Source organism: Echeneis naucrates, chromosome 4, assembly GCF_900963305.1.
Source record: "Echeneis naucrates chromosome 4, fEcheNa1.1, whole genome shotgun sequence".
In the NCBI taxonomy this organism is placed as follows: domain Eukaryota; kingdom Metazoa; phylum Chordata; class Actinopteri; order Carangiformes; family Echeneidae; genus Echeneis; species Echeneis naucrates.
The window spans coordinates 3,902,936-3,930,768 of record NC_042514.1 but is presented as its reverse complement, the minus strand read 5'-3'; the positions used below and the strand labels follow the sequence as shown (position 1 = coordinate 3,930,768).

The window sequence follows — 27,833 nt, the reverse complement described above, 5'->3', positions numbered from 1 at the left end:
TAGTGAATATATCTATAGTGGATATATATCTAGAATTTGCCTCTCGATGTTTTATTTGCTTTCTAAAGTGTCCTCGGGTGTCTTGAAAGGCAGTTATTATTATTATTATTATTATTGTTGTTATTATCGCTCTAATTATGGGAATCTGTTTTCATTAATAAATCTTTCCTCAGAAAAGCTGAGAAATGAACCGTGGAACATTTCAGCTCTGGTGCTGATTTGTTAACATCCGGGTTTGTTGCACCGCTCACGTAGAGCGAGAGGAGAAAGAGTTCAGTGTTTGTAAAGCTTGTGAAAACAAAGAAGAAAAAAAAAAACAGTTGTGACGTGTTATCTTAAGGAGTTATGGATCTGCAGGAAACCCGTATTTAGTGAAATCTCACAAACAATCAGCCCACCTCCTCTAGAGAAGATTTTTTTTTTTATTGTAATGGCCTCTGAGCTAACGCACAAACAGCCTCGCAGTGAAATTAGTGAGCTTTTGGAGCAGTTAAGATAAAGTGCAGTTAAGATATCCTGGGTGTGTGATTGTTGTTGGGCACAACAGGGCACCTGGTTTTATGGCTGCCTTTTAGTTCAGACTGTGCTTAACCCCCCCCACATCCCCCTCTCATGCTTCTCCTTCCATTTTCCTTCCATAAATACAGTCTTTTGGCTGAAAACCAGCTGTTAGTGTCGAACAAAGAAACACTTACAGCATTTGGGAAACTTTTTCATTACACACACACACATGCACAGACACACACAGACCTCCCTGTTGCTCTGACACTTGTGGATTCTCCCGTATTCACACAACAAAAAGGACACTCGTACATCGGAGGCCCCATCTGTACGATCTACATTTGTTTTTTCTTGTTGCGTATTTCAGAGTATTGTAGCAGTTTGGAGGTAGAGACGTTTATCCAGGTGACACACATTTCCCATCACACACACAGTCGGGGCCCACAGCGCGATGTCTGCGCAGGGCGTAATGTCTGGCGCGCTGTTGTAGCTGCTGACACAAGGTTTATTTGGCCGGGCTTTCGCAGCCTCACCTAGGCCCTCCGCCGCGGCTGTCAGACAGAAGTCAGCGGGGGAAGAACAGCTTCTTCACTGTCCAGACACACACACACAGAGTCAGAACGACCCTCTTTGCTCCTCCAAAGGCAAACACCAACACACCCTTCACTTTTCCAACTGAACGCGAAGGGTACGCACACACACACACACACACACACACGCACCACGTCTGCACTTATTCTGTAATTACGTCCCGCAGTGGTGCAGCAATTACGTTTGTGTATAAATAAGCGTGACACATCATAAAAAGCCAAAGCCTTCTGGAACTTGACTTCGGGTTCCCCCCCGTCATTGGAGCCATGAGGCCCCCTTTCACTGAATAAAGCAGCTTAATGCTGTGATAATGTGTACCACACCGAGGCGGGCCCTGCCAAGTCCCCCTGCCCAGGTAATCAACCCATGACGTGTTTAAATGAAGTCAGCTTGCTTCACTGTAGCTCGCTGAGCTGCTCTGTTCTTGTTAGTTTAAAAGCTCATTTCTGATTTGAGATTAGAAGTGACTGCATCAGATGCTCCAGTGAGGATCTTTCTTTGGACCACGCTGATGCTTCTCTTCCTCTCTGGTGCTTTGGATCACATCGTCTCTGTCATTTACATACCACGGCTAACAAGCTGAGGCCTTGGCCAATAGGAACACACTGAAAGTTGAAGTGCTTTCGTTTTGTTAAACTGCACAACCATTTGGTTTTGGTTAACCCTTCCTGAGGGAGAAACTGATTCTCCAGCACAATAAAATTTTACAGCAGAATGCTACTGCATCTCTCCAAACAAAGAAACTGCGAACAACAAATTTTGAAACCCAGAGGGAGCTCGACAGATGTGCTTTGTGATTGCGTTTGACCTTGCGATGCGACTGTGCTTGTGCTTTCAGATATTGATGAATGCAGCACCATCCCCGGTGTGTGCGACGGGGGAGAATGCACCAACACCGCCGGCAGCTACGTCTGCACCTGTCCTCGAGGCTACATCTCCAGCACGGACGGCTCCAGATGTGTGGGTGAGTATCCCTCTCATCTCCCTCACTCTGGAAGCTACACATCTGATCGGTAACTTCCCCCCCTGCACCACCGCGTCACCACGAGCAGTCGAACATGCTCGCACGCACTGTTTGGCCTTGACAGTATTAACCTACTCTCTAATGTCGGCGCTCCTCTGACTCATTTACACACACGCTGACACACATAGGGCGCATACCTAACTGACATGTCCCATGAAACACTAGCTGGTGTTAATGTATTCCTGAAATCTTCAACACTCATGGCAGCCGCAGTGAGAAACAACCAGGTGTTAATATATTATTTCAAGGTTCTGAAACCGGAGCAGACAGCTCAGGGTCTTTCTGTTTCACACTTAGATGTTTTCCCTAAGTTTGGTTTTCATTACATATTTTATCCACCCCCCCCCCCCCCACACTTGAATTTTATATTCTACATTTAATGTGAACCGTTCCCCATCAAATGTAGAAAATAACGAGCTACTCTGTTTTTGTTTTGGAAAATTGGGAGACGAAGTGGGTTTAAAATCCTAATTCCCAGCTCCCAGGCTCACGTGCCTGCTCACGCATATACAGAAACAAAGCAGACTGAAGCCCTGGATCCTTAAAGGTTCAGAATATTATGTTGTTTAGAGGGAACTCAAAAAGGGCGGAGTGCACAGATCCCATCATTCTGAAGTTTCACCTCATTTTAACGAGGCTTGACGAGGCCTCGGTAGCAGGTGGGGGCGATGCAGGTAATCCTAAAGATGAGGGATAATGTTGAAGTCGGAGCTCTGAAGTTCTCAAAGCCAAAATCGGGTAAACCATTTTTATGGCTCTGGCCAAGATGAAAAAGCTCTTTCACAAGCCACAAGGTTGGAAGCTGATGATTTTCCTCGATTGGAGTTCAGCTGGGCACACGGTGCCGGTGTGGTTAGCCCATCTGACTCACAGAAAGGAGGTGGTTCTTGATGTGAACGGGGGCCGGGGGGACTTTCTGTGTCGGCCTTTACGTGTTTTCTCTGAGCCTTTGTGCTTCCTCCCACGCCCCAAAGACACACACAATAGGTACCAATACTTGGTCATGTGAAATTCCCGGAAAGTGCGAGTGTGAGCGTCATGTGTCGGCCCTGCAGTACACCCGGCACCCCACCCTTGGATCTACTTCCTCTGCACCTTGACTCTGTCCTCCAATCACTCAAACCCAAAAGTTCCCCCCATCATGTCAATCTTTAAGCGTGTCCACATTTTTCTTGCCCTCGAAAGAGATACATCACTCTTTTGCTATTTTTCTCACTTCCTCAGCCCACCTTTCTTCTGCAGAAAGCTTGAATCAGTCTAAAGCTCATTCCCTCAGTGATTTACGGTAAAACGTGTCTCTTCACTTTGTCTCTTGTTCCACCTCCTCTGGCTGTTGTTTCTCTTTCCTTTTTAACTGTTTATCTGAAAGCATTCTCGCACTCCCGTCCTTCTTATCACTTTCACGGTTTCCTCTCCTTCTCCCATGTGGATCCTGCACCTCGCTTCCTTTAGTTGTGGTTTCCGCAGTCTGCCGAATTGAGAGAGCAAAAAGAGGGAGCCAATAAAGCAGGTGCCAGACACAACCCCCAGATATCCTTCCTCCGTCTCTGTCCCTTTTCCAAAATCGCCCCAGATTGAAGGGGAGGCAGGAGCAGAGATAAGTAAACCCACACTAAGCCAGACTAGACTGTGGTCAGGTCACTCTGCAGACCGGTGATCTAAACCCTAAACTTAGACGTGGAGAAAGACATCTGTTGCTTGTGTCTTCTTTGTGAAGCTAACACCATTTCATCTTTTTTTTTTTTTTTTGTGAATAAAAGAAGTGAAGTTGTTTGTACTGGGCTGATTTCTTGCTCGCCTGTGCTCATGCTTTAGATGCAGGAGTCTGACCGGTGACACCGTACTGTGATGAAGTAGGCCAGCGGGAGCTGTTGGGTTTGGGGAGGGGGCTGACAGTAATCAGAGCCTAATGCTCTGTCACATGGCGGAAGCTCGAGGAAGAAAAAAAAAACAAAAACAACAAAACAAAACAAAATAAAAAAAATGCACAAGAGCCATCCAGTCAGTCTGTAAAAACACCTCACCAAATGAAAGCATATGGTTGTGTAGTGGAGAAATGCTGGTGAGCAAAACCACCGTCTGGATCCAATTTAAGTCATCATCATTCTCATCAGCAGAAACCCCCCCCGCCCCCGGCCCTTCACTCTCTCCTCCATCATACCTCCAGCTCCGTCGTTCCTTTGGGATTTAGGTTTTGTTTTTTTTTTTTTTTTTGGTCTTACATTCGTGTATTTGTGTACATGACTACGTGTGTGTGTGGACACATGAGAGGATGCACATATGTGTATGTGTGTGTACTGTACTCTGTGTGTGTACTCTGTGTGTGTGTATTTGTGTGTGTACTGTACTCTGTGTGTGCATGTGTGTGTGTACTGTACTGTGTGTGTGTGTGTGTGTGTGTGTGTGTGTGTGTGTGTGTGTGTGTGCTGTACTCTGTGTGTGTGTGCGTGTGTGTGTTTGTGTACTGTACTCTGTGTGTGTGTGTGTGTGTACTGTACTCTGTGTGTGTGCGTGTGTGTGTGTGTGTGTGTGTGTGTGTGTGTGTTTGTGTACTGTACTCTGTGTGTGTGTGTGTGTGTGTGTACTGTACTCTGTGTGTGTGTGTGTGTGTGTGTGTGTGTGTGTGTGTGTGTACTGTACTCTGTGTGTGTGTGCACGTGTGTGTGTGTGTGTGTGTGTGTACTGTACTCTGTGTGTGTGTGTGTGTGTGTGTGTGTGTGTGTGTGTACTCCCAGACACAGCTCAGCCCCTCATGTTCTATCTAATTGGCAAGAATTGCTCCACATGGAACTGATTAATTCCAGACTGCTGGCTCATTAGTGAGTTAATCGACTTGTGCCCCCCCCCATCCTCCTCCCCCCTCCACCCCGTCCCCACCCATGAACTCTTTTTCTTTATCTTGGTATGTTTCTTCAACAGCCCCCCCCCCTCCATATATGATCTTTGAATCTCAGGCTCCACTGACCCTGACCCGTCAAACTGTAAGAAATAAGACCCCCTTTCTGGAGGCCCTTCAGATGCCTGCAGTTAGTTGAGACCCCGGGCCACCTTTCCCACTGTTAACCCATAAAGGCACTTCCTCTTCAGCCACCACGGGGGGGGGGGGGGGGGGGGGGGGGGCGACGACTGCCCCACAGGTTTCAGAGAGGCCGTTACTTCTATCATTTCCCTTTTTTCTAAAATATACTGTCACTAACATTTTCCCCTGGATTCAGAGGAAGAGATAAACATCAGGCTGAGAAGTACTTTCACTGCGCTCTTTGAGTTTAAAACTTCAAATCTGTTTCACCTCTGACCACACACACACACACATCCTAGTATAACTACAAATAACACTAACAAAAATATCCAGGGGATGAATATATGAGATGATTATGGAAGTCATCACTCTATAGGGATAATAAGAGCATACTGAATATGTCATATTTCATTTGGTCTGTTGACTGATGATAAAAAGCACCTTAAACACAGGTAGCTTTTTGCTCCTTTTTTTATAATTTGTTCAGCCATCTCTTTCCCTTCGCTCATGTGTCTCCTCCTCTTTCAGACCAGCGTGTGGGCACCTGTTTCTCCGCTCTGGCTAACGGCCGCTGTGCCGCCGAGCAGAGCGGTCAGTACACAAAGATGCAGTGTTGCTGTGACACAGGACGCTGCTGGGCTTTGGGTCAGATCCCCGAGATGTGCCCGGTCAGGGGCTCTGGTGAGTAGGCACAAAGAACAAGATGCGTGCACTTCCAATTTTAGAGATGATGACAATCAAACAAAGGCCCGACAACTTTTGTGTTGTGCTGCAAACAAAAAGATGGAAATGAGCTCAAAATTAGGACACGAGTTACTTCTTTCTTTCCCCCGCTGACAAAAAACTGGCAGTCCCTGTAAGAGATTGTCCACGATTTGGCAGTCAATAAAGCCACGACAGCGTTAATGGCTCCCGAGACAAATGAATGTAACAGTAATGTTAAACTAGACAAGACTGACATTGTTAGAGAGAGACTGCTTTGGGTTTTTGTGCGCCGGGGACAAGAGAAGCCACAGCATCCACGCAGACTAATGAGCATGATGTCATTGAGCACAAACCAAACAGAGATGGAAAAGATTTGCACGAAGATAATGACCCATCATCTCTCCAGTCAAGCTGGAATTGGGAAAGCTCTTCCCCTGCGTGAGAAATTTTGATCCATAACTGATGTGTTACAGAATGTTCTGTTTCTCTTCTGGCCCCACCAACATGTGAGTGTGTTTAATTTATTGTGCAAAACAAACACACATAAAAACAAGCATACTATAAATAGACACATACACCTGCACACATGCACACTTAGTACATAAAAAAAAAAAAAGCACACACAATAGACTTATTGTACCTTGGTGTCCTGCAGCAGAACAGGGCAGACCATTCTGTGCTCACATTTTTCTCTGATTACCTGCTCAGGCTTTGGTCCAGTCAAAACAGATCTGAAACCAGTAAGACTCTTCAGGTAACAGACTTCAACAACAGGACATCAAAATTTACTGCAGCAGCCCTGAATGGGCTGGAGTCCCAGGAAATAGTGAGCCCATACACTGTGGGACTTCCAGTTCGAAGTCTGATCCGAATTACTGTTATAATCCACCTAAACGCCGCTTTACTGTATCCAGCCTGGTACTCAGAGCGGCCAGAATCCACTCACCTCCTCCTTGTGATCTCTGCTTCCCTCGCAGACGAGTTCAGGCGCTTGTGTATCGTGGGCGTCCCCCAGGGACACGGTCTCCCTCATGGATACCCCAACGGACACTTCCCAAATAATGGCAACGGCTTCAATTATGGCCCCAAGTTCCCGGGCGTGCCCAACGGTAATGGTAACGGAGGCGTGGGTGGCAACGGTGGAGGAGGAAGCTTTGGAGGGAACGGCGGGAGTTTTGGAGGCAACGGAGGAGGCCTCCTTAACCACCCACACATCGGTGAGTCTTTTAACTCTGTTAAATGACAGCAGACAAAAAGGATTCATTCGTTTGAATGATCTGGATCTATCTGTGTTTGACGTTCTCAGGCACTGTTTCTTTGAACGACTCCATTGACGTGTGCAAACACTTTACCAACCTGTGTCTCAATGGACGCTGCATTCCCACGCCCACCAGCTACCGCTGTGAATGCAACATGGGCTACAGACAGGACGTCCGTGGGGAGTGCATCGGTGAGAAACACACACTCTTGAATGCGTTATGTGGCTCAGTTCTCCATCATCTCCCTGAGCCATGTGACTTTGTGACAGGGCCACCGTCAATAGTTTGCACTGCACTGCCATCTTCTGCCAATTTAGGGGACCTAACACCAGAAATCTTTCTTTACTTTATTTCTGTCTCCAGATGTGGATGAGTGTGTGAGTAATCCATGTATCAACGGAGACTGTGTCAACACACCTGGATCGTACCACTGCAAGTGCCACGAGGGCTACCTGGGAACTCCCACCAAGCAGGCCTGCATTGGTCAGTCTGAGCTGTTTCACTGTGATCAAAGCTTTAACACAGACATTACTAAAAGGGTTCAAAAAGCTTAATTGCTCAGTTTAATAAGAAGGTGATGATGCATTGTATCCTCCGTCCAGATATTGATGAGTGTATTGTGAACGGAGTGATGTGTCGTAACGGCCGCTGTGTCAACACGGAGGGAAGCTTCCAGTGTATCTGCAACGCTGGCTTTGAGCTCACCCCTGACGGAAAGAACTGCATTGGTAGGAGACCAGCACCGACGCCTTCACATGACTATTTGATTTTAGTAGAACTTTGACCGAATTCCTGATTCGCTTGCCAGATCATGATGAATGTGCAACCACCAACATGTGCCTCAACGGCATGTGTATCAACGAGGACGGAAGCTTTAAGTGTATCTGCAAGCCTGGCTTCACGTTAGCACCCAACGGACGCTACTGCACCGGTACGTATGATTTATAAATACCTCAAACTCGTCCCAGAGTGAAACAGACTGCTTCCAAACCGACAGATTTGGTGTTCTCTGAAATCCAGCTGACCCCACGACATCATTCCTTGTTTCTATGGTGTCTTTTAATTACTTTATTTTGTCTGTTTACTTTTTTGAAACACAGCATTCAAATATTTAGACTAATCTGGAAGGATTTAAACTGAGCGGTATTTTGAAAAAGCCCTTTTCCCTTTCATTTGTTATGTGACTGATAAATTAGCTGCAGGACAAAAATCTAATCCTGTGAAAGTACAAACCTAAACAACACGGATGACATGCTTCAAAGACACTTCCTTGAATCTGAAATAATAAAAAGTATTCCCTTCGCATTCGGCCTCAAGTAATTTGGAGCAATTATCGTTACATAATTACAAAAACATCAGACATTTGAAATAACTTGACCAAATTAAAAAATTGTAGTTTTGGTACGTTAAACCTTCTGTCTGAGGGGAGGTTTTCGAACTCAAGGGACCAAACTGACCTGTGATGTCTTAGTAATGTTCCCTCTGATCATCAGACATCGACGAATGTCAGACGCCCGGCATTTGCATGAACGGCCGCTGCATCAACTCCGAGGGCTCCTTCCGCTGTGAGTGCCCACCGGGTCTGGCTATCGACGTAGACGGTCGAGTGTGTGTGGACACGCACATGAGGACCACCTGCTACGGCGCCATAAAGATGGGCACGTGCTCGCATCCGTTCCCCGGTGCAGTGACCAAGTCCGAGTGCTGCTGTGCCAATCCTGAACACGGCTTCGGCGAGCCTTGCCAGCCCTGCCCCTCCAGAAACTCGGGTAACCTGTTTGATTCGCTTTTGGACAGTTTATTTCTTTGTCTTTGTTTTAATAGTGAAGTTAAAATCCAGATGATTCAATGCATTTTCTCCTCTCTCAGCTGAGTTCCAGGCTGTGTGCAGCAGTGGCATCGGCATCACGGCTGATGGCAGAGGTGAGTATGTGTGCGAATTTTTCTGCTGCTTTGCTAAGAAGCACTTTGTCATCATCTGCTGGATGATACTTCCCTTCTTCCAGACATCAACGAGTGTGCCTTGGACCCGGACATTTGTCAGAACGGCATCTGTGAGAACCTGAGAGGAAGCTACCGCTGTATCTGTAACATCGGCTACGAGTCTGACACCAGCGGCAAGAACTGTGTTGGTGAGTGGATTGTGTTTAAACGCACACTTTACCCTTCAGTCCAAAGTTAGCCAGGTGTCCAGCGAATCTAGGCACCTGTTTGGCAAAACAGGCCTCAAAATGAGATTGTAGGATAAAACTAAAGAGAAAGAGAAAAGTGCAGCAGGAGCATCTCTAATTAGGAAATGCCCGGCATGAACATGACTGCCAAAACTTTTTAAATCGATGTCACAATGATGGTGGCGTTGACCTGTTTTCTCCCTCCAGACATCAACGAGTGTCTGGTGAACCGCCTGCTCTGTGACAACGGCCTCTGCAGAAACACTCCCGGCTCCTACACCTGCTCCTGCCCCAAAGGGTTCGTCTTCAAACCGGACTCGGAGACGTGTGAAGGTGAGGGACCGCACATGGAAACACACTGTCCTTGTGTGTTTTGCTCAGCTGACCATCCACGTGTTGTTTTTGCCAACAATCGAAGTCATTATGAAGTGACATTATTCCCAGATGTGTTGTGTTTAGTTTCAAGTAAACAAACAGCTCATGGAAAACAAAGGAAACAAACCTTGTGTTCCCGACTGACAAATGGTGAGGACGTTCTGTTTGAATCGCCCTCTGAGCTCTTGCCTCAGGTGTTGTCTCGCACATGTTCCAGACATCAACGAATGCGAGTCCAGCCCGTGTATCAACGGAGTGTGTCGCAACGTGGCCGGGTCCTTCAACTGCGAATGCAACCACGGAAGCAAGCTGGACTCCACCAACACCATCTGCGTGGGTAAGACATCCATCCTGGCAAGTACCTGGCGTGAATCAGAGCAGCACCGCGGGGGCTCTAGAGACGGCTCGTGTGAGATAATGACTCGGAGAAACAAGTGCTATATTGTTAGCTTATGATTTTAATTACGGTTCACTCTCCACTTGTGTAAACAAGCAGTGAGGTGGCTCAGGATTCCACGAGCCAGCCAGAGACGTTATTATCCTCAGATGTTAGAACCCCCCCCCCCCTCCTGAAAAAAACAAAAAAAAAAAACAAAGATAATTTATTAGATAAATACTCACATGCATGGCCTTGGTTCACATGGAGATTGGTTTACTTCATAGAGATGTGCCGCAGATTCATAATGACATGTGACTCTCAGCTGAGGTTGAATATTCCACTTGTTTGTTATTTCTGGGAAATCACTCTGAGAAAGCTACATGTTAGTACAGAATACAGATGTTATTGTAACTGAAAGGGAGAGTGAGTCATGTCAGAAACACTCATGCATGTTACATGAGCTGGCTCCGTCTGTGAATTCCTCTGGCTTGGTTCATCCTTGGTTTATGTTTGTTGTAAGTAAATTGCAGCTTCGGGTTTGTGTGGTGTGTGTTGTTCTTGTGGGTAAAAAGGTGTCACTGTTATGAACATTCAGTCGTGTAGGATTAGATGTGACGGCACATTACCTTCAATAGATTTACTTTATCGATCCCAAACTGGAAAATTCTTATTTAGAATAAGATAAGTAATTAAATAACATTTTAACCCACCAGCCTCAAAAGTGTCCAGCTTGTAGCCTCCTTTATCAGATTATTGAGTCTTCATGTTGCCTCCAGCCAAAGACACAACTTTTAGAGAGTTGAAGGTGACATGCTGTCTGTTTTTGAGGTGTATTCTGTTGCAATAGTTTGAGTTTTGTCGGTATCTTGTGGTCTTGTTTGTGTTTTAATCTCAGTTTGTTGGGCCTCAATGATGCACAAAAGCTGCGGAGGTCTTTAATCAAGTCTTCTCCGCTGTTTCTTTGGCTCCACAGACAGCATGAAGAGCACATGCTGGCTGACGCTGCAGGACAGCCGCTGTGAAGTCAACATCAACGGAGCCACGCTGAAGTCTGAGTGCTGCTCCACGCTGGGTGCTGCTTGGGGGAGCCCCTGTGAACCCTGCGAGATCGGTCAGTTCAAAAGACACACACGCACACATTCACTGTAAAAAAAAAAAAAAAAAACGGTTTCCTTAAGACACCAATGTTTTGGATTAAAGCCACTAAGATTTTGTGCCAGATAGCATTTGATATTAAACAGCAAAATTAAGCCTGGAAAGAAGTCAAATGTCTTTTAGCGGTTCAGTTGAGGAAGACATATTTGAAGAACCTATTTTGCGGTTGCTGACTTTGCATTAATAATCTATAAGCAACAGAATCAAAGAGGCAAGGAAATCATTATTTTCACATTCATTTTTGGCAGCTTTGATTGGGGAGAAAATCCAAACCTTCTGTGAAAACGTGGACAGGACCACAAGGCTAATAGTTTTGGCATCACATACTCTGCATACGATGTTTATACACAAATAGCTTTCGTCACATCTCTTGATTTTCTCCTAGACACCGCCTGCTCTCGAGGATTCGCTCGTATGAAGGGCCTCGTCTGTGAAGGTAAGACAACTGACGACCCAGAGTCCTCTTTTTATCCATCATCAGCACCCAACGAAATGATTCATCCTTTCTCCCTGCAAGTTTCTCTTGAAAAATTAAAATAAAAAAGCACTCACGTGTGCTCATTTGTGTGCGTTTCACCTTGTGACCATTGTTGCCGCTGTCCCTGCAGACATTAATGAATGTGAGGTGTTCCCCGGGGTGTGTACAAACGGCCGCTGTGTGAACACCCAGGGCTCCTTCCGCTGCGAGTGCGCCGAAGGCCTCAGCTTGCACAGTTCTGGACGCATGTGTGTGGGTAAGAAAACAAACAAAACTCCGGTTACTCTGCCGGCCATTAACTCACTTCACTGTAAGGCCAAAAACCTGAAACATTTTTCAAAGTGTCACGCCTACTCTTCCAGATATGCGCAGCGAGCAATGCTACTTGAAGTGGCACGAGGACGAGTGTGGCGAGCCGCTGCCGGGCAGGTATCGCGTGGACATGTGCTGCTGCTCAGTGGGTGCTGCCTGGGGTGTCGACTGTGAGGAGTGTCCCAAACCGGGCACAGCTGAGTACAAAGCCATCTGCCCCCGAGGACCCGGCTTCGCCAACAGAGGAGATATTCTGACCGGCAGGTCTTTCTACAAAGGTACTGGGACTGTCTGGTCACTGGAGGTTTGAGTCACATTGCTTCAGACTCAGCTCACATACAGAAGCTGTGCAGAGGTGATATTTACATCACATATATAATGGCATTATTAGAACAGCGTAAAGAGACAGGAAATGACTACTGAGCACCTCAAAACAATTTCGTTTGCTGCATATGTGTCTCATGCAGGCCTTTTCCAGAGTTCTCTTCATTTGTGTGCCCCACACACTATTTTCATTGTAAAATGGCCATCCTGCACCGTGACTGATGTGAGACTTCATGATTGTTGTCTCTCTCGCAGACGTAAATGAATGTAAGGTTTTCAACGGCCTGTGCACCTACGGAACCTGCAGAAATACCATCGGCAGCTTCAAGTGTCGCTGCAACAGCGGCTTCGCTCTGACGGCCGAGGAGAGGAACTGCACAGGTGAGAGAGGGAAACACAAGTTTGCTGTTAATGGAATATTTCTGCTTCGCTCGGTGAACGCAGAGTGGGTTCTCACGTCTTGATATCTCTGCGTTTCAGACATCGACGAGTGCCGCATCTCCCCTGACCTGTGTGGTCACGGCTCTTGCGTCAACACACCCGGCAGCTTCGAGTGCGAGTGCTTCGAGGGCTACGAGAGCGGCTTCATGATGATGAAGAACTGCATGGGTGAGTCGGGAAGCACATTCATGCACACGGCTGCTTTTGAACTTCCTCCCTCGCTCTTCTCATCGTTTTTTTCCCCTCCTCCCGTCTGTCCCTTTCCTCCCACAGACATTGACGAGTGTGAGAGAAACCCCCTGTTGTGTCGTGGAGGAACCTGCCTGAACACGGAGGGAAGTTACGAGTGTGAATGTCCACCCGGACACTCGCTCAGCTCCGACGGCTCTGCCTGTGAAGGTTGGTCACTGTGTTCACACGGCCTGAACTTCATCGCCCTAAAACAGCAGCTTCCCTCGTTCATCTCTTCTCTTTGGCTCACGTTTTGCCTCACCTTGATGAATAACTAGAAACTGATCCTCCAGCTGGGGGATGAAGGAAATCTCTCAATACGACGCAGCACTATGCACGTCGTGTGATGTTTTATTCTTTGTGTTCGATTTGTCGTTCAGACGTGAACGAGTGCCAGCTGAGCGACAACTTGTGCAAGAATGGCCAATGCGTCAACATGCCAGGAACCTACCAGTGCACCTGCGACACCGGCTACCAGGCGACGCCAGACCGACAGGGCTGCGTTGGTGAGTGCGCACACAACACAGTAAAGTTCATCCTGTATTGTATTTAGCTATTGTCAGACTCTTGTGTCTGTCGTTTTTTTAAAAGGTGTCTGAGATTTAAATGTGAATATCTAAACTGTAAATGTGACCTCCCTCTGCAGACATCGATGAATGCACCATCATGAACGGCGGCTGCGAGACGCACTGCACCAACTCGGAGGGAAGTTACGAGTGCAGCTGCAGCGAGGGCTACGCTCTCATGCCTGACCTCAGGACCTGCGCAGGTGACCAAACACAGCGTGCCGCACCGTTCATCCAGCTCCTGTCTGTCTCTTTATCGCACTAAAATGCATTGTGCTGTTGGTGTTAGACATCGACGAGTGCGAGGAGACACCTGATATCTGTGATGGAGGCCAGTGCACCAACATTCCCGGGGAATACCGCTGTCTGTGTTACGATGGATTCATGGCCTCCATGGATATGAGGACCTGCATCGGTGAGAGCGCCAGCGCATGCTGACGTTTACATTTTGTTTCCGTTCTGCCACGTGGATTCTGTCACTCTGGTCTTTTTCTCTGCTCGTCTGTCCACCTACGGGACTCCCTCTGTCAGAACATTTACGCTCACTGTGTCTGTCCAGATGTGAACGAGTGCGATTTGAACCCAAACATCTGTCTCCACGGCGACTGTGAGAACACCAAAGGCTCCTTCATCTGCCACTGCCAGCTGGGATACTTTGTCAAGAAGGGATCCACAGGCTGCACAGGTACACACACACTTAAGGGGCTGAGCTGTCTGGGCCTCTGCATGTCCATTCCTGCGCTGACTGCTGAGACAGTTCATCCATGCATACAGTAATTGCAGTTCTACATTTAGAAATGAATTACTTATTTATGCTATATCATATCTGGAGACCTCGGAGGGATTAAAACTTCTGTGGGCTGCAAAAAGTAAAGTTTGTTTTGCTGCTCTGATTATTGATAATTTTTCTCCACGTCCCTGCAGACATTGACGAGTGCGAGATCGGCGCTCATAACTGCGACATGCACGCTGCCTGCATTAACGTTCCCGGAAGCTTTAAATGTCGCTGTCGGGACGGCTGGGTGGGAGACGGCATCAAGTGTATCGGTGAGTGCATACCCAGATCGTCGTGTTATTTCACGACAAAAGGGAAAATTACCGCACAGAATTGTCTCCAGCATCCAAAAATAATAGATTTTGTGAATTTGTCGACTCAAGTCTTTCGTTTTTCTGTCTGTAGATCAGGATGAGTGCTCAGCAGAGGATCACAACTGCAATCCCAATGCTGACTGTGTCAACACACCGGGATCCTACAGGTGTACATGCAAGGAGGGCTTCAATGGAGACGGCTTCTCGTGCTCCGGTAAAAGGCTGTCAGCTCTTGTGCTAGCAGTGAAGCTGGAGCCCGGGCAGTTTTTGTAACGCTCTGATCCGATCTGTTACAGACATGGACGAGTGTGCCGACAACGTGAACCTGTGTGAAAACGGCCAGTGCCTCAACGCTCCGGGTGGCTACCGCTGCGAATGCGAGATGGGCTTCACGCCTACGGAAGACAGCAAGGCCTGTCAAGGTGCCGCACCAACTCCTCTCCCGTGTTTCGACCGCTCTATCCTCCGTGCGGATGTAATTGCTAATATTTTCTCTCCTTTCTCTTACCTTCGCCACAGACATCGACGAGTGTAATTTCCAGAACATCTGTGTATTTGGCACGTGCCAGAACCTTCCAGGGATGTTCCGCTGCCTTTGTGACGACGGTTACGAACTGGACCGCAGCGGCGGAAACTGCACGGGTCAGTGGACTCAGTAACCATGAAATCAAACAGCTCAGAGAAAAGATTTTCCATGTCAGCGATAAAATTAATTCACGCATCGTTTCACCATTTGAAATTCTTAGAACAATGATTCAGTTCCCTCCACTGCTTAGTTTTTATGTACTTCCCTCTCACTTCTCCCTCGGCTGCTTTGCACCCTGAATAAGATATTGAGTAGGTCAAGTGTTCTTGGCTCCTGTGCTGCAGTGGCATATAAAGGACCACGTTCAGAAAAATATCTGCTGGTTGGCGTGTCGCTGCTGAACCCGTCTGTGTCTCTTTGTCACCGCAGACATCAACGAGTGTGCAGACCCGGTGAACTGCATCAACGGGCTGTGTGTGAACACCCCGGGGAGCTACCTGTGTAACTGCCCGGCTGACTTTCAGCTCAACCCCACCGGAGTTGGCTGCGTGGGTGAGTCGAACGCTGACAGGCTGTCCTCTGTGCCAGATGACAGATGTGTGAATTAATATAATGTCGTACAGTCTGGTGCTGATATGGACATCCCCACGTCACCACCATTATCTACAGAAACACAGAAAGGCTGTTTGCTTTTGCTTGTGGTCTTGAAAACTTCTCCCTTCTCTTCTGTGTCAAGGAATATTGAATATAAAAAGAATAATTAACTAAATAAATACACATAATCAGAATAGTACTCTTCTTGATTGTGATGATTGTGACAAGATACAATAAGAAGTATATATTTATGATGAGGGAAGAGTGAGAAGAAGCAACAGCAGCATCCAAACATTTACCTGTTAGTTCCTCTTTTCGTTGGTTGGCCAACAGCCTGGTACATAAAAGTGTTTTCGCCTGTCTTCGGCAGACACCCGTGTGGGTAACTGCTTCCTGGACGTCCTCGCACGTGGCGATGGAGGAATCTCCTGCAGTGCGGAGATCGGAGTCGGAGTGACCCGGGCGTCCTGTTGCTGCTCCCTGGGGGGGGCCTGGGGAAACCCCTGTGAACTGTGTCCTGCACCCAACTCCAGTACGCACTCCAAGCCAACCCGCATGATATTTATCATAAAAAAAACAAACAAACACATTTGAATATAATTAAAGTGTCGTTTTATACTTACAGCTTAGAAACAATTATTTATTAGTTGCCACTTTTATGTTTGCTTTTTCTAAGTCAGCTATTAATGCTAACTTTAACTTGCTCTGTCTTGTCTGTAGCGGAGTATAAGACTCTTTGTCCAGGAGGAGAGGGATTCAGACCCAACCCCATCACTGTCATCCTGGAGGGTAAACCAGCCATCTTTCTCTTTTCACTTCGCTTCATATTGAATTTAAAAGGACTAAAGACACAAACCCACAGCCGGCGGAGGACAAAAACTCCAAACTTCAGCCTTGATGTCCAAGATCGATCCGACAGCGCCCCATAAACAACCTCAGTGACAGCTATGGATCTAACCATCTGAATTATTTTCTAGATATTGATGAGTGCCAAGAGCTGCCGGGTCTCTGCCAGGGTGGAAACTGTGTCAACACCTTTGGTAGTTTCCAGTGTGAGTGTCCAACAGGCTACTATCTCAACGAGGAGACTCGGATCTGTGAGGGTAAGGACTGAAAGACAAGTGGCGCCCGATAATCACCTCAAACCGCCACCGTCCCCTTGTTTCATTACCTGTAATCACATCTTTGCGTGCAGATATCGATGAGTGCACCACCCACATTGGGATCTGTGGGCCTGGTACCTGCTACAACACTCTGGGTAACTACACCTGTGTGTGTCCGCCTGAATACATGCAAGTCAACGGAGGAAACAACTGCATGGGTGAGTGGGCCAATGAAACACGAGCTGCCGCTGTCTCTCGAAAGCTCCATCTGTTTTGAAGGGAAGGTTGGCATTTTGTCTCGGACCGACTCCGTCTTTCGTCTGCTTCCGAACACAGACATGAGGAAGAGCGTGTGTTACCGCAACTTCAACGACACCTGCGAGAACGAGCTGTCCTTCAACATGACCAAGAAGATGTGCTGCTGCGCCTACAACGTGGGAAAGGCCTGGAACAAGCCGTGCGAGGCCTGTCCCACTCCGGCTACCTGTGAGTGTCACGCCACGCCGAACGTGAGCTGTCTGACTGCTTCGTATTTCCCGCTAACTGAATCCCTTTTGTCCCGACCGTTTCAGCTGAGTACCAGTTACTGTGCGGTAACCAGGCTCCCGGCTTCATCATCGACATCCACACCGGCAAACCAATCGGTGAGGTCGATGCCGGCGGTCAGGCAGAGCACTTTCTTCACGTTCGCACCTCGCCTGAAACATGAATTATTTTAATGTTCTTTTGCTGTCGCTGTTGCTGTGCAGACATTGATGAGTGCAGGGAGATCCCAGGTATCTGTGCCAACGGAGTGTGTATAAACCAGATCGGCAGCTTCCGCTGCGAATGTCCGATGGGCTTCAGCTACAACAACATACTGCTCATCTGTGAAGGTAAAGCGTTTCTCTGCTCTTCATTTTTCTTCTTTGTGTTTCATCTAACAACCTGAAAGATCTTTTCAATCCAGACGCTCTTAGAATGAGGCAAATTTCTGCTCTTCTTTCTGTTGCCCATATCTCACTCTCTAAATATGCACGACATACTCACACCGTGTCATTGGCAGAATACATTTCCTCCAACGACCACAACTTGGCCCTTAATCTTAATCATAACTAATCATAAACAAAGTGGGATCCTGTTTCTGTTTTTTTTCTCAAACTTAATTATATAATCAAAGACTTTTCCACGACCACACTGTGTCTTGTCTTTGGAGCCTGCTGCTCATGTGTAACTTCTATACTATACATTAAGTACACACTCATACGCACAAAGAAGTACAGATCATTCAATCACTGGTTTAGAGACATTTTTACAGGCAGTCCACTCAGCAGAGGCACTTCTGCCTCCTCCAACGAGAGTTATGCCCTTGTAAAGACTACAGTGACTGTGAACGGGAGCACCTGCCAGGACCTTCAGTCATCCAGGACCTGCCAGTTCCAGTCTGAACTGTACTGGAGCCAAAATGGCGCCGTAGTGTTCTTTCTCCTGCTTTGACCGGACAGTTATAGACCCTGTGATTGATGCCCACTGTTCTTCTCTTTCAAACCCCCCCCCCCCCCCACATAGATATTGATGAGTGCAACAGCGGGGACAACCTGTGCCAACGTAATGCCAACTGTATCAATATTCCTGGCAGCTACCGGTGCGAATGCTCGCCAGGCTTCAAACTGTCTCCCAGCGGCGCCTGTTTGGGTGAGTCCACTCAGTCTGAAGGTTTCTCCACTTATGATCTGAAATGTTTATAATGTCACTGCTGAAGCTATCGCGACAGAATATCCTAAAGAACCTAATCGTTACAAAAAAATAAATAAATACATTGTGCGAATTGAAAACCTTTTCTAGTTTTGTGTGACACTAAGCAGCTTTGACTTTCTGACAAAATGCCTTGTTTTGAAGATTTTAAACAGCAAAATGAAAATGTTTTTTTTTTTTTTTTTTGCGAATCCTTCACCGCTCTCCATCCATCCCATTCCGTTTTTCCTTCCCTCAGATCGTAACGAATGCCAGGAGATTCCTAACGTGTGCAGCCACGGAAAGTGTATCGACACACAGGGCAGTTATCGCTGCCTCTGCGACAACGGCTTCAAGGCCACAGCTGATCAGACCATGTGCATGGGTGAGGACACAGTACAACAACACCAATTTTTTTTTTTTTTTAGAATATCACAGTAATAAAGTAAAACGTTCTTGCTTTCTGTGTGTGTTTTAGACACCGATGAGTGCGACCGACAGCCTTGCGGTAACGGCACTTGCAAAAACACTGTCGGCTCCTACAACTGTCTGTGCTTCCCCGGGTTCGAGCTCACACACAACAACGACTGCATGGGTAGGGACAAAGACATCTAAATGCTCTTTTTTTTTTTTTAAGCCTTGACAAGTGTTTACCGGTCATGTTGTCAAAGTTTACACTGACAAATTCCCGGAAACACGCGCTGCCCTTTTCCACTTCAGTATTTCATCTGGATAGACGTGAAAAATAAAATTCAGACATAAAACTTGACTTTTCTTTGGCTTCCAGGGGAATATATCCCTCTACATTAAAAATTACTTCTTGGATGAATGTGTCAGCTTTGATGCCAGAAAAAACATGATTTTTTTTTTTTTTCCTGTTGCCGTTGTTGCAGACATAGACGAGTGCAGCGCCCTGCAGGGCCAAGTGTGCAGGAACGGACAGTGTATCAACGGACTCGGCTCCTTCCAGTGTTTCTGCCACGAAGGTTATGAGAACACTCCTGATGGGAAGAACTGTGTCGGTAAGTCAGCCACTTAATGTGTGTGTGTGTGTGTGTATGCAGTTTCACTTTTTCCTGCATCTTCTGATTTCTATGTTGTTCTTTGCAGATATCAATGAGTGTGTGAGTCTGCCTGGCACTTGCTCACCGGGAACCTGTCAGAATCTGGATGGATCCTTTAGGTGTATTTGCCCTCCTGGATACGAAGTACAAAATGACCAATGTATAGGTAAGGCACAAACACGCACACACACACACACACACACCTTCAGGGACAGACAAACCTAAACAAATGTTAAATACTCTAAGCAGCTTGTTAAGATATCCAGAGGTCTGATAAATACCTGCAATTAAATTCCAGGGAGTCGGAGGCTTTAGAGATCAGACCATCTGCTCCAACATTAACACACACTGACACACATGGACGCACGTCCTCATCCTCACCTTCCCTCCTTCTCTTCCCAGATATCAACGAGTGTGAGGAGCCCAACATCTGCCAGTTTGGCACCTGCACCAACACCCCCGGCAGCTTCCAGTGCTCGTGCCAGCCGGGCTTCGTGCTCTCTGACAACAAACGCCGCTGCTACGGTGAGAGAAGCTGTGTTCGCTAACATCAGGAGACAGTACAACGTGTTGAAGATTGATTAAAAAAAAAAAAAAAATCCTGTCTGACCGCAGAAGGAAAACAACTCATTCCTGAACTGACCGGAACGTTTTTTTTCTCCCCTCTTTATTTTGGCAGATACCAGAGAGAGCTTCTGTTTCACTAAGTTCGACGCGGGGAAATGCTCCGTTCCCAAAGCCTTCAACACCACCAAGGCCAAGTGCTGCTGCAGCAAGATGCCCGGAGAGGGCTGGGGACTTCCCTGTGAGCTGTGCCCACGAGAGAGCGACGGTGAGTGACACACAGACGCACAAGCTGCGACTCAGCCACACGTGAGCACAGCACGATCTGTAAGAATAACCCTTTCTCTCTGTGCGTCTGCAGCTGCTTTCAACACTCTGTGTCCCTTCGGCCACGGCGTGCTGCCTGGACCCGGTGAGGTCCGTGAAGGTGAGTGCCGCAGCACTTGAATCAAGAGGAAATCTTTCATGTTTTCTTTACATATTTTTTTCTTTTTTTAATTAAATGCACAAAAATCTTCTTTCTCTCTAGATATGAACGAGTGTCTGGATAACCCAGGAATCTGCCAGAATGGCATCTGCATCAACACGGACGGCTCCTTCCGATGTGAATGCCCCTTTGGATACAACCTGGATTACACTGGAGTCAACTGCATTGGTGGGATCAGATGCTCTCTGCAGTGTTTTCACATTATTTCACTAATACATCAGTTCTTGTAAACCTTGATTCACGTCAGATGAATCAAATATTTTGAGTATTTGAGCATTTCAGCAGAAAGCTGAAAATCAATGGTTGCTGGATTTATTTTTCATAAACTGCGACCTCTAAGGAGCTTTATCGCTCTGCCACAGGATTTCTCAAGAAAATCAATTTTAACAGCCACATCATTTTTGTGGTGGTTATTTTTCTGGTGCCTAGGCTCAGCTTCTACACACATTACAGCCTGATCTCATATGAACTGTCAGTGACCGCCTTTAAAATATGAATCCTCTATCCACCCCTGCCCTCCATCTCCTCCAGACACTGACGAGTGCTCCATAGGAAACCCATGTGGAAACGGCACCTGTACCAACGTGCTTGGAGGTTTTGAGTGTTCTTGCCAGGAGGGCTTTGAACCCGGACCCATGATGGTTTGCGAAGGTCGGTCAATTTGTACAGAAACAACTCGACTCAGCACATTCCCGTAAGATCATTTTCAATGAAACCCAACCGACCTGCCTGTCTGCTCGATTTCAGACATCAACGAGTGCTCCCAGAATCCTCTGCTCTGTGCCTTCCGTTGTGTCAACACCTTTGGCTCCTATGAGTGTATGTGCCCTGCTGGATATGTGCTGCGTGATGACCAACGCATGTGCAGAGGTGAGAGGACGCAACAGATTGCTGACTACTTTCTTGTCTGTGGTTTCCCAGCTTTCCTTTCTGGATCTAAAAGTTTTCTTTCCTCTCTCACTGTAACGCTGCAGACCAGGATGAGTGCTCGGAGGGTCTGGACGACTGCGACTCCAAGGGCATGACCTGCAAAAACTTAATCGGTACCTTTATGTGTATCTGCCCTGCTGGTATGCAGCGCAGACCCGATGGAGAGGGATGTATGGGTGAGTAAAAAAAAGGCCTCAGCCCTCTGTGAGCTTTTTTTTGACTTCTCCTCTTCATCCTCTCATCCTTTGCTCTGTGCGCTGGCAGACCTGAACGAGTGTCGCGCCAAGCCTGGCATCTGCAAGAACGGGCGCTGTGTCAACACGGTGGGAAGTTACCGCTGCGAGTGCAATGACGGCTTTGAGTCGAGCTCCACTGAAACTGAGTGCATCGGTAAAGATCTCTCCTGCTGGAGAACCTTCTGCCAGGCGGTTTATCTCAAGTACATTAATAATTAATGCCTTCCACCTGTTTCTAACCATTTCTTTTAGACAACCGAAAGGGCTTCTGTTACACCGAGGTTTTGCAGACAATGTGCCAGCAGTCGTCCACCAATAGGAACAGCGTGACAAAGTCTGAGTGCTGCTGCAACGCGGGCCGAGGCTGGGGCTCACAGTGTGAGCTCTGCCCGCTGCCCGGCACCATACAGTACAAGAAGATGTGCCCACTCGGACCAGGTTACACCACCGATGGAAGAGGTGAGTCCGTGTCACTGACGCTGGCCTCGGAGTGGCTCCTTTTTGATCCCTGCGTACCTCCACAATGTAGTTTGGCGTCTCCAATCAGAGCTGGAGTGTCCCTCTGTATCTTTAAAATAAATCTCCATGTCTCCAGGTCAAGGCTCCTTGTCTAACTGGTTAATAAATAAGTAAGAGATGCAACACTGTGTGACCGTGAGTATCAGTGTAATCCAATTCTAAAATGTCTCTGCACTTCCAGACATCAATGAGTGTCAGGTGATGCCCGATATGTGTCGAAACGGTCAGTGCATCAACACCATCGGGTCTTTCCGCTGCCACTGCAACGTGGGATACAAAACGGACTTCACCGCAACGTCCTGCGTTGGTATGGCAGATCTGAATCGTGTCTGTTTGTGTATTTGTCAGATTAAGTGTCTTTTGGTGCCGGTTTAGAGATATTTCTCCTTTTCGTTGTCTTTCTATCTCAGATATGGACGAGTGCGCTCTGTCTCCGAAGCCCTGCAACTTCCTGTGCAAAAACACAGAAGGCAGCTACCTGTGCTCCTGCCCCCGAGGATACAGCTTACAGCCCGATGGAAAGACCTGCAAAGGTACATCACTCTTAAATAGCTGTTCATGGGTCAATGCTGACTTTGAGAATACGAGTGATGATTTAATGATGAATCTTGTTGCGGGTTCTGTTTATTGCTTCACTATGATTGATAATTGCTCTTTTATTTTTTTAACCAGCTTTATAGCTTTGAGGCTTCATGTCTGTAACGTGATTTGGCTCTTTCCCTTCTCAGATCTGGACGAATGTTCGACCAAGCAGCATAACTGCCAGTTCCTCTGCGTCAACACCATCGGCGGCTTCACTTGCAAGTGTCCTCCTGGTTTCTCGCAACACCAGACCGCCTGCATCGGTGAGTCCCGGCCCAGAGCTGACTGGCGGAGGCGAAAAAAATTTAAAATAAAATAAAAAACCAAAAGAAAACTTTTCCCTTCGCAGACAACAACGAATGTTCGGCCCAGAACAGCGTGTGCGGCTCCCGGGCCTCTTGTGTCAACACGCCTGGCAGCTTCAACTGCGAATGCTCAAAAGGCTTCTCCTTGGACAGCACGGGCATCGAGTGCGAGGGTGAGCACGTACGGTTTATTCAGAGGGCTCTGCTGACTTTCAGGCAATTGTGAGCTGCTGTGCTTGGCGTCACTGCAGACAATGAGAAATGAAAAGACTTAATTTCACCCCTCAGATGTGGATGAATGCAGCAGCAACCATCGCTGTCAGCACGGCTGTCAGAATATGCTGGGAGGTTACCGCTGCGGCTGCCCTCAGGGCTACGTGCAGCACTACCAGTGGAACCAGTGTGTGGGTGAGTTACTCAGACATCAGAGAAATGTAAAAAAAAAAACAAACAAACAAACAGACAAACAAAAAAAAAACACTTCGGGGACTTTGCCCAAAGAAAACAAGTGTGACCCAAAAGGTCACAAATAATTTACAGTTTAATAACAATGAAAACAACATTTGACTGACACAAACGTTTCAGCATTTGTGAGCTAGTTGTGTGACCTGTGATGTGATAGAAATATGATTTGTGTAAAAATATAAATACATATGTACACACACATATGCAGATAATATAATTCAAATTACATGTTAAGGTACTAAATAAATAATGCAATTATCAAAATATACATTATCCTCACAATTAGAAATACATTTTCTGAAGTGATCTCATTTAGTTTGCGCAGAATTGTATTAAAGTTCAATTAGATTACATATTTGATCAATATTTTTTTATCATACCACACATTTATATAAAAAAAACTATTGTCTGCACAGTGTTTCATTTAAATGCATTATATTATTGTGATGAACACCAAGAGTCCCACTCACTGTTCTTCCTCTCATCCCTGCAGATGAAAACGAGTGTCAGGGAGGAACCATGTGCGGTTCGGCCTCCTGCTACAACACACTGGGCAGCTTCAAGTGTGTGTGTCCCTCCGGCTTTGACTTCGAGCAGAGCATGGGCAGCTGCCAGGATGTGAACGAATGTTCCACAGGCACCAATCCCTGCATCTACGGCTGCTCCAACACCGACGGAGGCTACCTGTGCGGCTGTCCGGGAGGTTTCTACAGAGCCGGACAGGGGTGAGGAAACAGACAGCGGTGCCGACATCCTACCGCAGGAACACCTCTGACCTTATTTCTGGTGAATTTGACCTCTTCCTACTCTGTGCTTGCCTCCATGCAGTCACTGTATAACAGGCTCAGGATTCCCGGGACAGTTAACGGAGGGCGAGGACGATGACAGTCTGTCTCCTGAGGCCTGCTACGAGTGTAAGATCAACGGTGGCGGAAAGAAGGGACGACACAGACGCAACGCAGATGGAAATGAGCTAAATGAGGTTCGTATGTTAACACTGCCTCTTAATCCTCAGGACTTTATTCATTTTTGATTTGCTAATCAACCCCTCTGTGGATTGTCCTCATACAGGAGCTAGCAGTGAGCATGGCCAGCATGGACACCCAGGCCTCCATCCCCATGAACGTCTCTCTGGCGTTGCTGCTCAACAAGGAGCCTCTGCTGGAGCTCCTGCCGGCGCTGCAGCCCCTGGAGCACCACGTGCGCTACGTCATCACCCACGGCAACGCCAACGAACACTTCCGCCTGCTGGAGCGCCGCGACGGAAAGAGCGTGCTGCGACTCGGCAAGAGGCCGCCGTCGCCAGGATCCTACCGGCTGGAGATCGCCAGCCTGCCGCTGTTCGGGCCCCGGAGACTACAGCAGCTGGAGGAGCAGCATGACAGTGACTACCTACAAGGTGAAATAGGAGACGCCCTGCGGATCAAGCTCCACATCCACCTGCACTGAGCTCAGAGTGTTCTCGTAATCCCGCCCTGGACTGATTAATGCAGGAACACCCCCCCAGCAGGGGGCGAATGGATCAAGGGCTATGAAAGACTGAGTCAATCAGCCCAACTCTACCACCACTTTGTTACTGTTCATGTTATTATATGTTCATGTTTTGTGTTGTTTTTTTGTTTTTTTTTTACCCTGACTACACTTCCTCTTGCACCCTCCACCCCCCTCCACTCCCACCCGACCTAGCACTCACCGTCCACTGAGGGATCCAGTGGCGGAGATGGCAGAGAGGTGTCTTTGTGCTTGGACCACAGCACAAAGACAGACAGTGGGCCCACAAGTCCATGAAGCACTTTGGTAGACAAGCAAAACAAAAAGAAGAGTTTCATTTGAAAAGTGCTGAGAGCGGCCAAAGTTATCTTGATATTTGAATCACTATGTAATATAAAGACGCAATATTAAGGTTTCAAGATCGGGGGGATCAGGTCAGGTGCCATCGTAGTGGTCCAAGAACTCTCTCACCTCTCTGTGGTCTTACTCAAATTTCTTTTTTTTTTTTTTTAACACAACACTGGGGAACAAGGTTTGTCAAATCAGCCCCTCTCAGTATTGTCGTGTGTCATTTAATGTATTTGTGCTGTTTGAGAAATGTTAACACGAAGGACTGCAACATTTATACAGCATTTCAGGTTTTGAAGTCCATAGTTTGTTTGTTTTGGGGTTTTTTTTTTTTTTTTTATAGCTGGGCACCAAAACCAATTTTCACATGAGAGAGGAAAAAAAAACAAAACATAACAGGAAAAAAACAGCAAGCGTCGTTCTGCTCTGATGTGACCGACTATTTTCGTCCCGCGGCAGGCAGGGATCAGCGTGTTTGCGTGTGTGTGTTGTCATGTTTGGTTACCTCAGCACGGACACCATGCTGTGATGTCGGCTTTAAGACTAAAGAGGGTGCTACTGTCCCTCCGCATCCATCATGAGCAGGGAATACACCAGTTAGTAGCCTGTAGACTTAAAAGAAGATAGATCAGGTCACTTGTGTATTTATACTTTAAGGGATTAAGTCTTCAGGTGAACTGATTCTCCACCAGATTTTCATTAATTCCAAAGTCTCTTTCCCCTGTTGGCAGTCAGAGGCTCACGGCCTCCTCTGGTTCTGCATTTTCACCAGAAACTCCCGAACGCAAAAAGCTCCCGGCAGCTCAGAGCTGTGGCCCGACGGCGGGTGACAAGGAGGCCCAACTTGATGATGAAACTGCTTCATCTGACTTTTAGCGAGTCTGCGGTCTAAAGCCTCGTCTGCAACACAAAGACACACACAGTCTCAAAGGTACACGGCACATTAGCGTTACCTAAGCTGTAACTAAAGGTAGTGCTTAACAGTGTAAGGGCACGCACAGGCGAAAACAAAACCTCACAAAAAAACCACAAATACCTGTCGGATCATCTTTCATTTCTCATAATTTTTTTTTCTCTCAAAGAGGAAAAAAGGTGCTAAATAAAACCATCTTTTATGCTGTACAGCGAAAGTGCAGTCTTGAATCTGGATTGCAAAAGTGATCCCTTTTTTTTTTTTTTTTTTTTGGCTAGGTTTTATTGTTGTGTTCGTCTGTCTTTTGCATTGTCCTGGTGCTGAAAAACCAATATTATCGAACTTGCTTCTTGAAAATTAAATTGTATATTTTTAAGTGAAATGTAGATTTTTTTTTGTTTTTTTTTTTTTTTTTTTTTTTGTTTGGAGAAAAAACATCCAGGCTGCCGAAAACAAATACTCACAGTAAACCCAAGACTGAAGGCCTCTAGTGCTGTTGACTTTGTTTTGTTGAGGAAAAAAAACAAACGAGAGAGAAAAAAAAAAAGACGTAAATGCAGCATCCTGTTGGTCGATCACTGGCTGCAACATTTGAAACCACTGTCGCCGGTGAAATGGAGAAAGGAAGGAATCAAAACAAAGATGTCCGACTTTGACACCATTAGCATTCCCGCCTTCGGTTGCCATGGAAGCTTACACTGTCTGTACAAACGCCCCGAGGACCAATACGAACAAGGACCACCTCCAGATTTGACCGATGGTGCTCAACAATACTCTTTTTCTCTTAACAGTCCCACAGCCTCGGCAATGTTTATAACACATAACCATTTTTCTAACCTGGGAGACTTTTGTATACTTTTGTATCTTTACTGTCAGTTTGTAATTTTTCTTTTATATGCCACTAAAAACAAACAAACAAACAAAATAGAGGGCAGCGTGTCGCGCCTGCTTACTGTATCTCAGCTTCAGTGTCAAACTTGAAACAATACTGTCATCATCTGTTTGCCTTGTAAGTCAGAAAAAGAAGAACAAGTAGCGTGGAGTTTCAGTGTGTCAAAGTGTTCGGCTCAAGACTGGCGCCTGTTTTGTACTGAAGTCTAACTGAAAGGTGACGAATGTCCAGTCGAACCGCATCTGGATCAAAAAATCAACCAGCTGTTGTTATAGAATATCTTCCGATAAACTCAAAACGATCATCGATCTTCGTGCTAGACAGAAACCAAAGATTTGTGACATCATCGAATGGCAGTCTGTAAAATTAGAGTGATTCATACCATATTGTAAACTTTTTGTCCAACGACATAAATGGCAATAAAGTATTGTGGGTTATATTTTTAAATCTGGTGTGCCTGAGTCTTTTTCTCCTCTCTGCG

The 27,833-nt window shown here is 46.7% G+C and overlaps 1 protein-coding gene across 1 annotated transcript in view; it reads left to right on the top strand.

The window, feature by feature from the left end:
- Window positions 1-25,157, top strand: part of fbn2b (fibrillin 2b) — a 55,069-nt gene extending 29,912 nt beyond the window's left edge. Inside the window, exons 9-65 of the mRNA XM_029499490.1 lie at window positions 1,931-2,056; window positions 5,664-5,816; window positions 6,818-7,057; window positions 7,147-7,290; window positions 7,463-7,582; window positions 7,702-7,827; window positions 7,908-8,030; window positions 8,593-8,868; window positions 8,969-9,022; window positions 9,106-9,231; window positions 9,478-9,603; window positions 9,863-9,982; window positions 10,998-11,135; window positions 11,565-11,615; window positions 11,788-11,913; window positions 12,020-12,247; window positions 12,549-12,674; window positions 12,774-12,902; window positions 13,008-13,133; window positions 13,346-13,471; window positions 13,612-13,734; window positions 13,821-13,946; window positions 14,091-14,216; window positions 14,456-14,578; window positions 14,712-14,834; window positions 14,917-15,042; window positions 15,140-15,262; window positions 15,576-15,698; window positions 16,111-16,272; window positions 16,461-16,529; window positions 16,718-16,843; window positions 16,936-17,061; window positions 17,180-17,329; window positions 17,416-17,487; window positions 17,593-17,718; window positions 18,392-18,517; window positions 18,816-18,941; window positions 19,035-19,151; window positions 19,450-19,578; window positions 19,667-19,786; window positions 20,023-20,145; window positions 20,300-20,452; window positions 20,546-20,611; window positions 20,714-20,839; window positions 21,203-21,322; window positions 21,419-21,541; window positions 21,646-21,777; window positions 21,866-21,991; window positions 22,090-22,296; window positions 22,538-22,663; window positions 22,767-22,889; window positions 23,085-23,201; window positions 23,288-23,416; window positions 23,532-23,651; window positions 24,202-24,433; window positions 24,537-24,690; window positions 24,780-25,157. Of these exons, the coding sequence (XP_029355350.1) occupies window positions 1,931-2,056; window positions 5,664-5,816; window positions 6,818-7,057; window positions 7,147-7,290; window positions 7,463-7,582; window positions 7,702-7,827; window positions 7,908-8,030; window positions 8,593-8,868; window positions 8,969-9,022; window positions 9,106-9,231; window positions 9,478-9,603; window positions 9,863-9,982; window positions 10,998-11,135; window positions 11,565-11,615; window positions 11,788-11,913; window positions 12,020-12,247; window positions 12,549-12,674; window positions 12,774-12,902; window positions 13,008-13,133; window positions 13,346-13,471; window positions 13,612-13,734; window positions 13,821-13,946; window positions 14,091-14,216; window positions 14,456-14,578; window positions 14,712-14,834; window positions 14,917-15,042; window positions 15,140-15,262; window positions 15,576-15,698; window positions 16,111-16,272; window positions 16,461-16,529; window positions 16,718-16,843; window positions 16,936-17,061; window positions 17,180-17,329; window positions 17,416-17,487; window positions 17,593-17,718; window positions 18,392-18,517; window positions 18,816-18,941; window positions 19,035-19,151; window positions 19,450-19,578; window positions 19,667-19,786; window positions 20,023-20,145; window positions 20,300-20,452; window positions 20,546-20,611; window positions 20,714-20,839; window positions 21,203-21,322; window positions 21,419-21,541; window positions 21,646-21,777; window positions 21,866-21,991; window positions 22,090-22,296; window positions 22,538-22,663; window positions 22,767-22,889; window positions 23,085-23,201; window positions 23,288-23,416; window positions 23,532-23,651; window positions 24,202-24,433; window positions 24,537-24,690; window positions 24,780-25,157 (7,781 nt within the window). The remainder of the gene's footprint in view (window positions 1-1,930; window positions 2,057-5,663; window positions 5,817-6,817; window positions 7,058-7,146; window positions 7,291-7,462; window positions 7,583-7,701; window positions 7,828-7,907; window positions 8,031-8,592; window positions 8,869-8,968; window positions 9,023-9,105; window positions 9,232-9,477; window positions 9,604-9,862; window positions 9,983-10,997; window positions 11,136-11,564; window positions 11,616-11,787; window positions 11,914-12,019; window positions 12,248-12,548; window positions 12,675-12,773; window positions 12,903-13,007; window positions 13,134-13,345; window positions 13,472-13,611; window positions 13,735-13,820; window positions 13,947-14,090; window positions 14,217-14,455; window positions 14,579-14,711; window positions 14,835-14,916; window positions 15,043-15,139; window positions 15,263-15,575; window positions 15,699-16,110; window positions 16,273-16,460; window positions 16,530-16,717; window positions 16,844-16,935; window positions 17,062-17,179; window positions 17,330-17,415; window positions 17,488-17,592; window positions 17,719-18,391; window positions 18,518-18,815; window positions 18,942-19,034; window positions 19,152-19,449; window positions 19,579-19,666; window positions 19,787-20,022; window positions 20,146-20,299; window positions 20,453-20,545; window positions 20,612-20,713; window positions 20,840-21,202; window positions 21,323-21,418; window positions 21,542-21,645; window positions 21,778-21,865; window positions 21,992-22,089; window positions 22,297-22,537; window positions 22,664-22,766; window positions 22,890-23,084; window positions 23,202-23,287; window positions 23,417-23,531; window positions 23,652-24,201; window positions 24,434-24,536; window positions 24,691-24,779) is intronic.
- The last annotated feature ends 2,676 nt before the right edge of the window (window positions 25,158-27,833 follow it).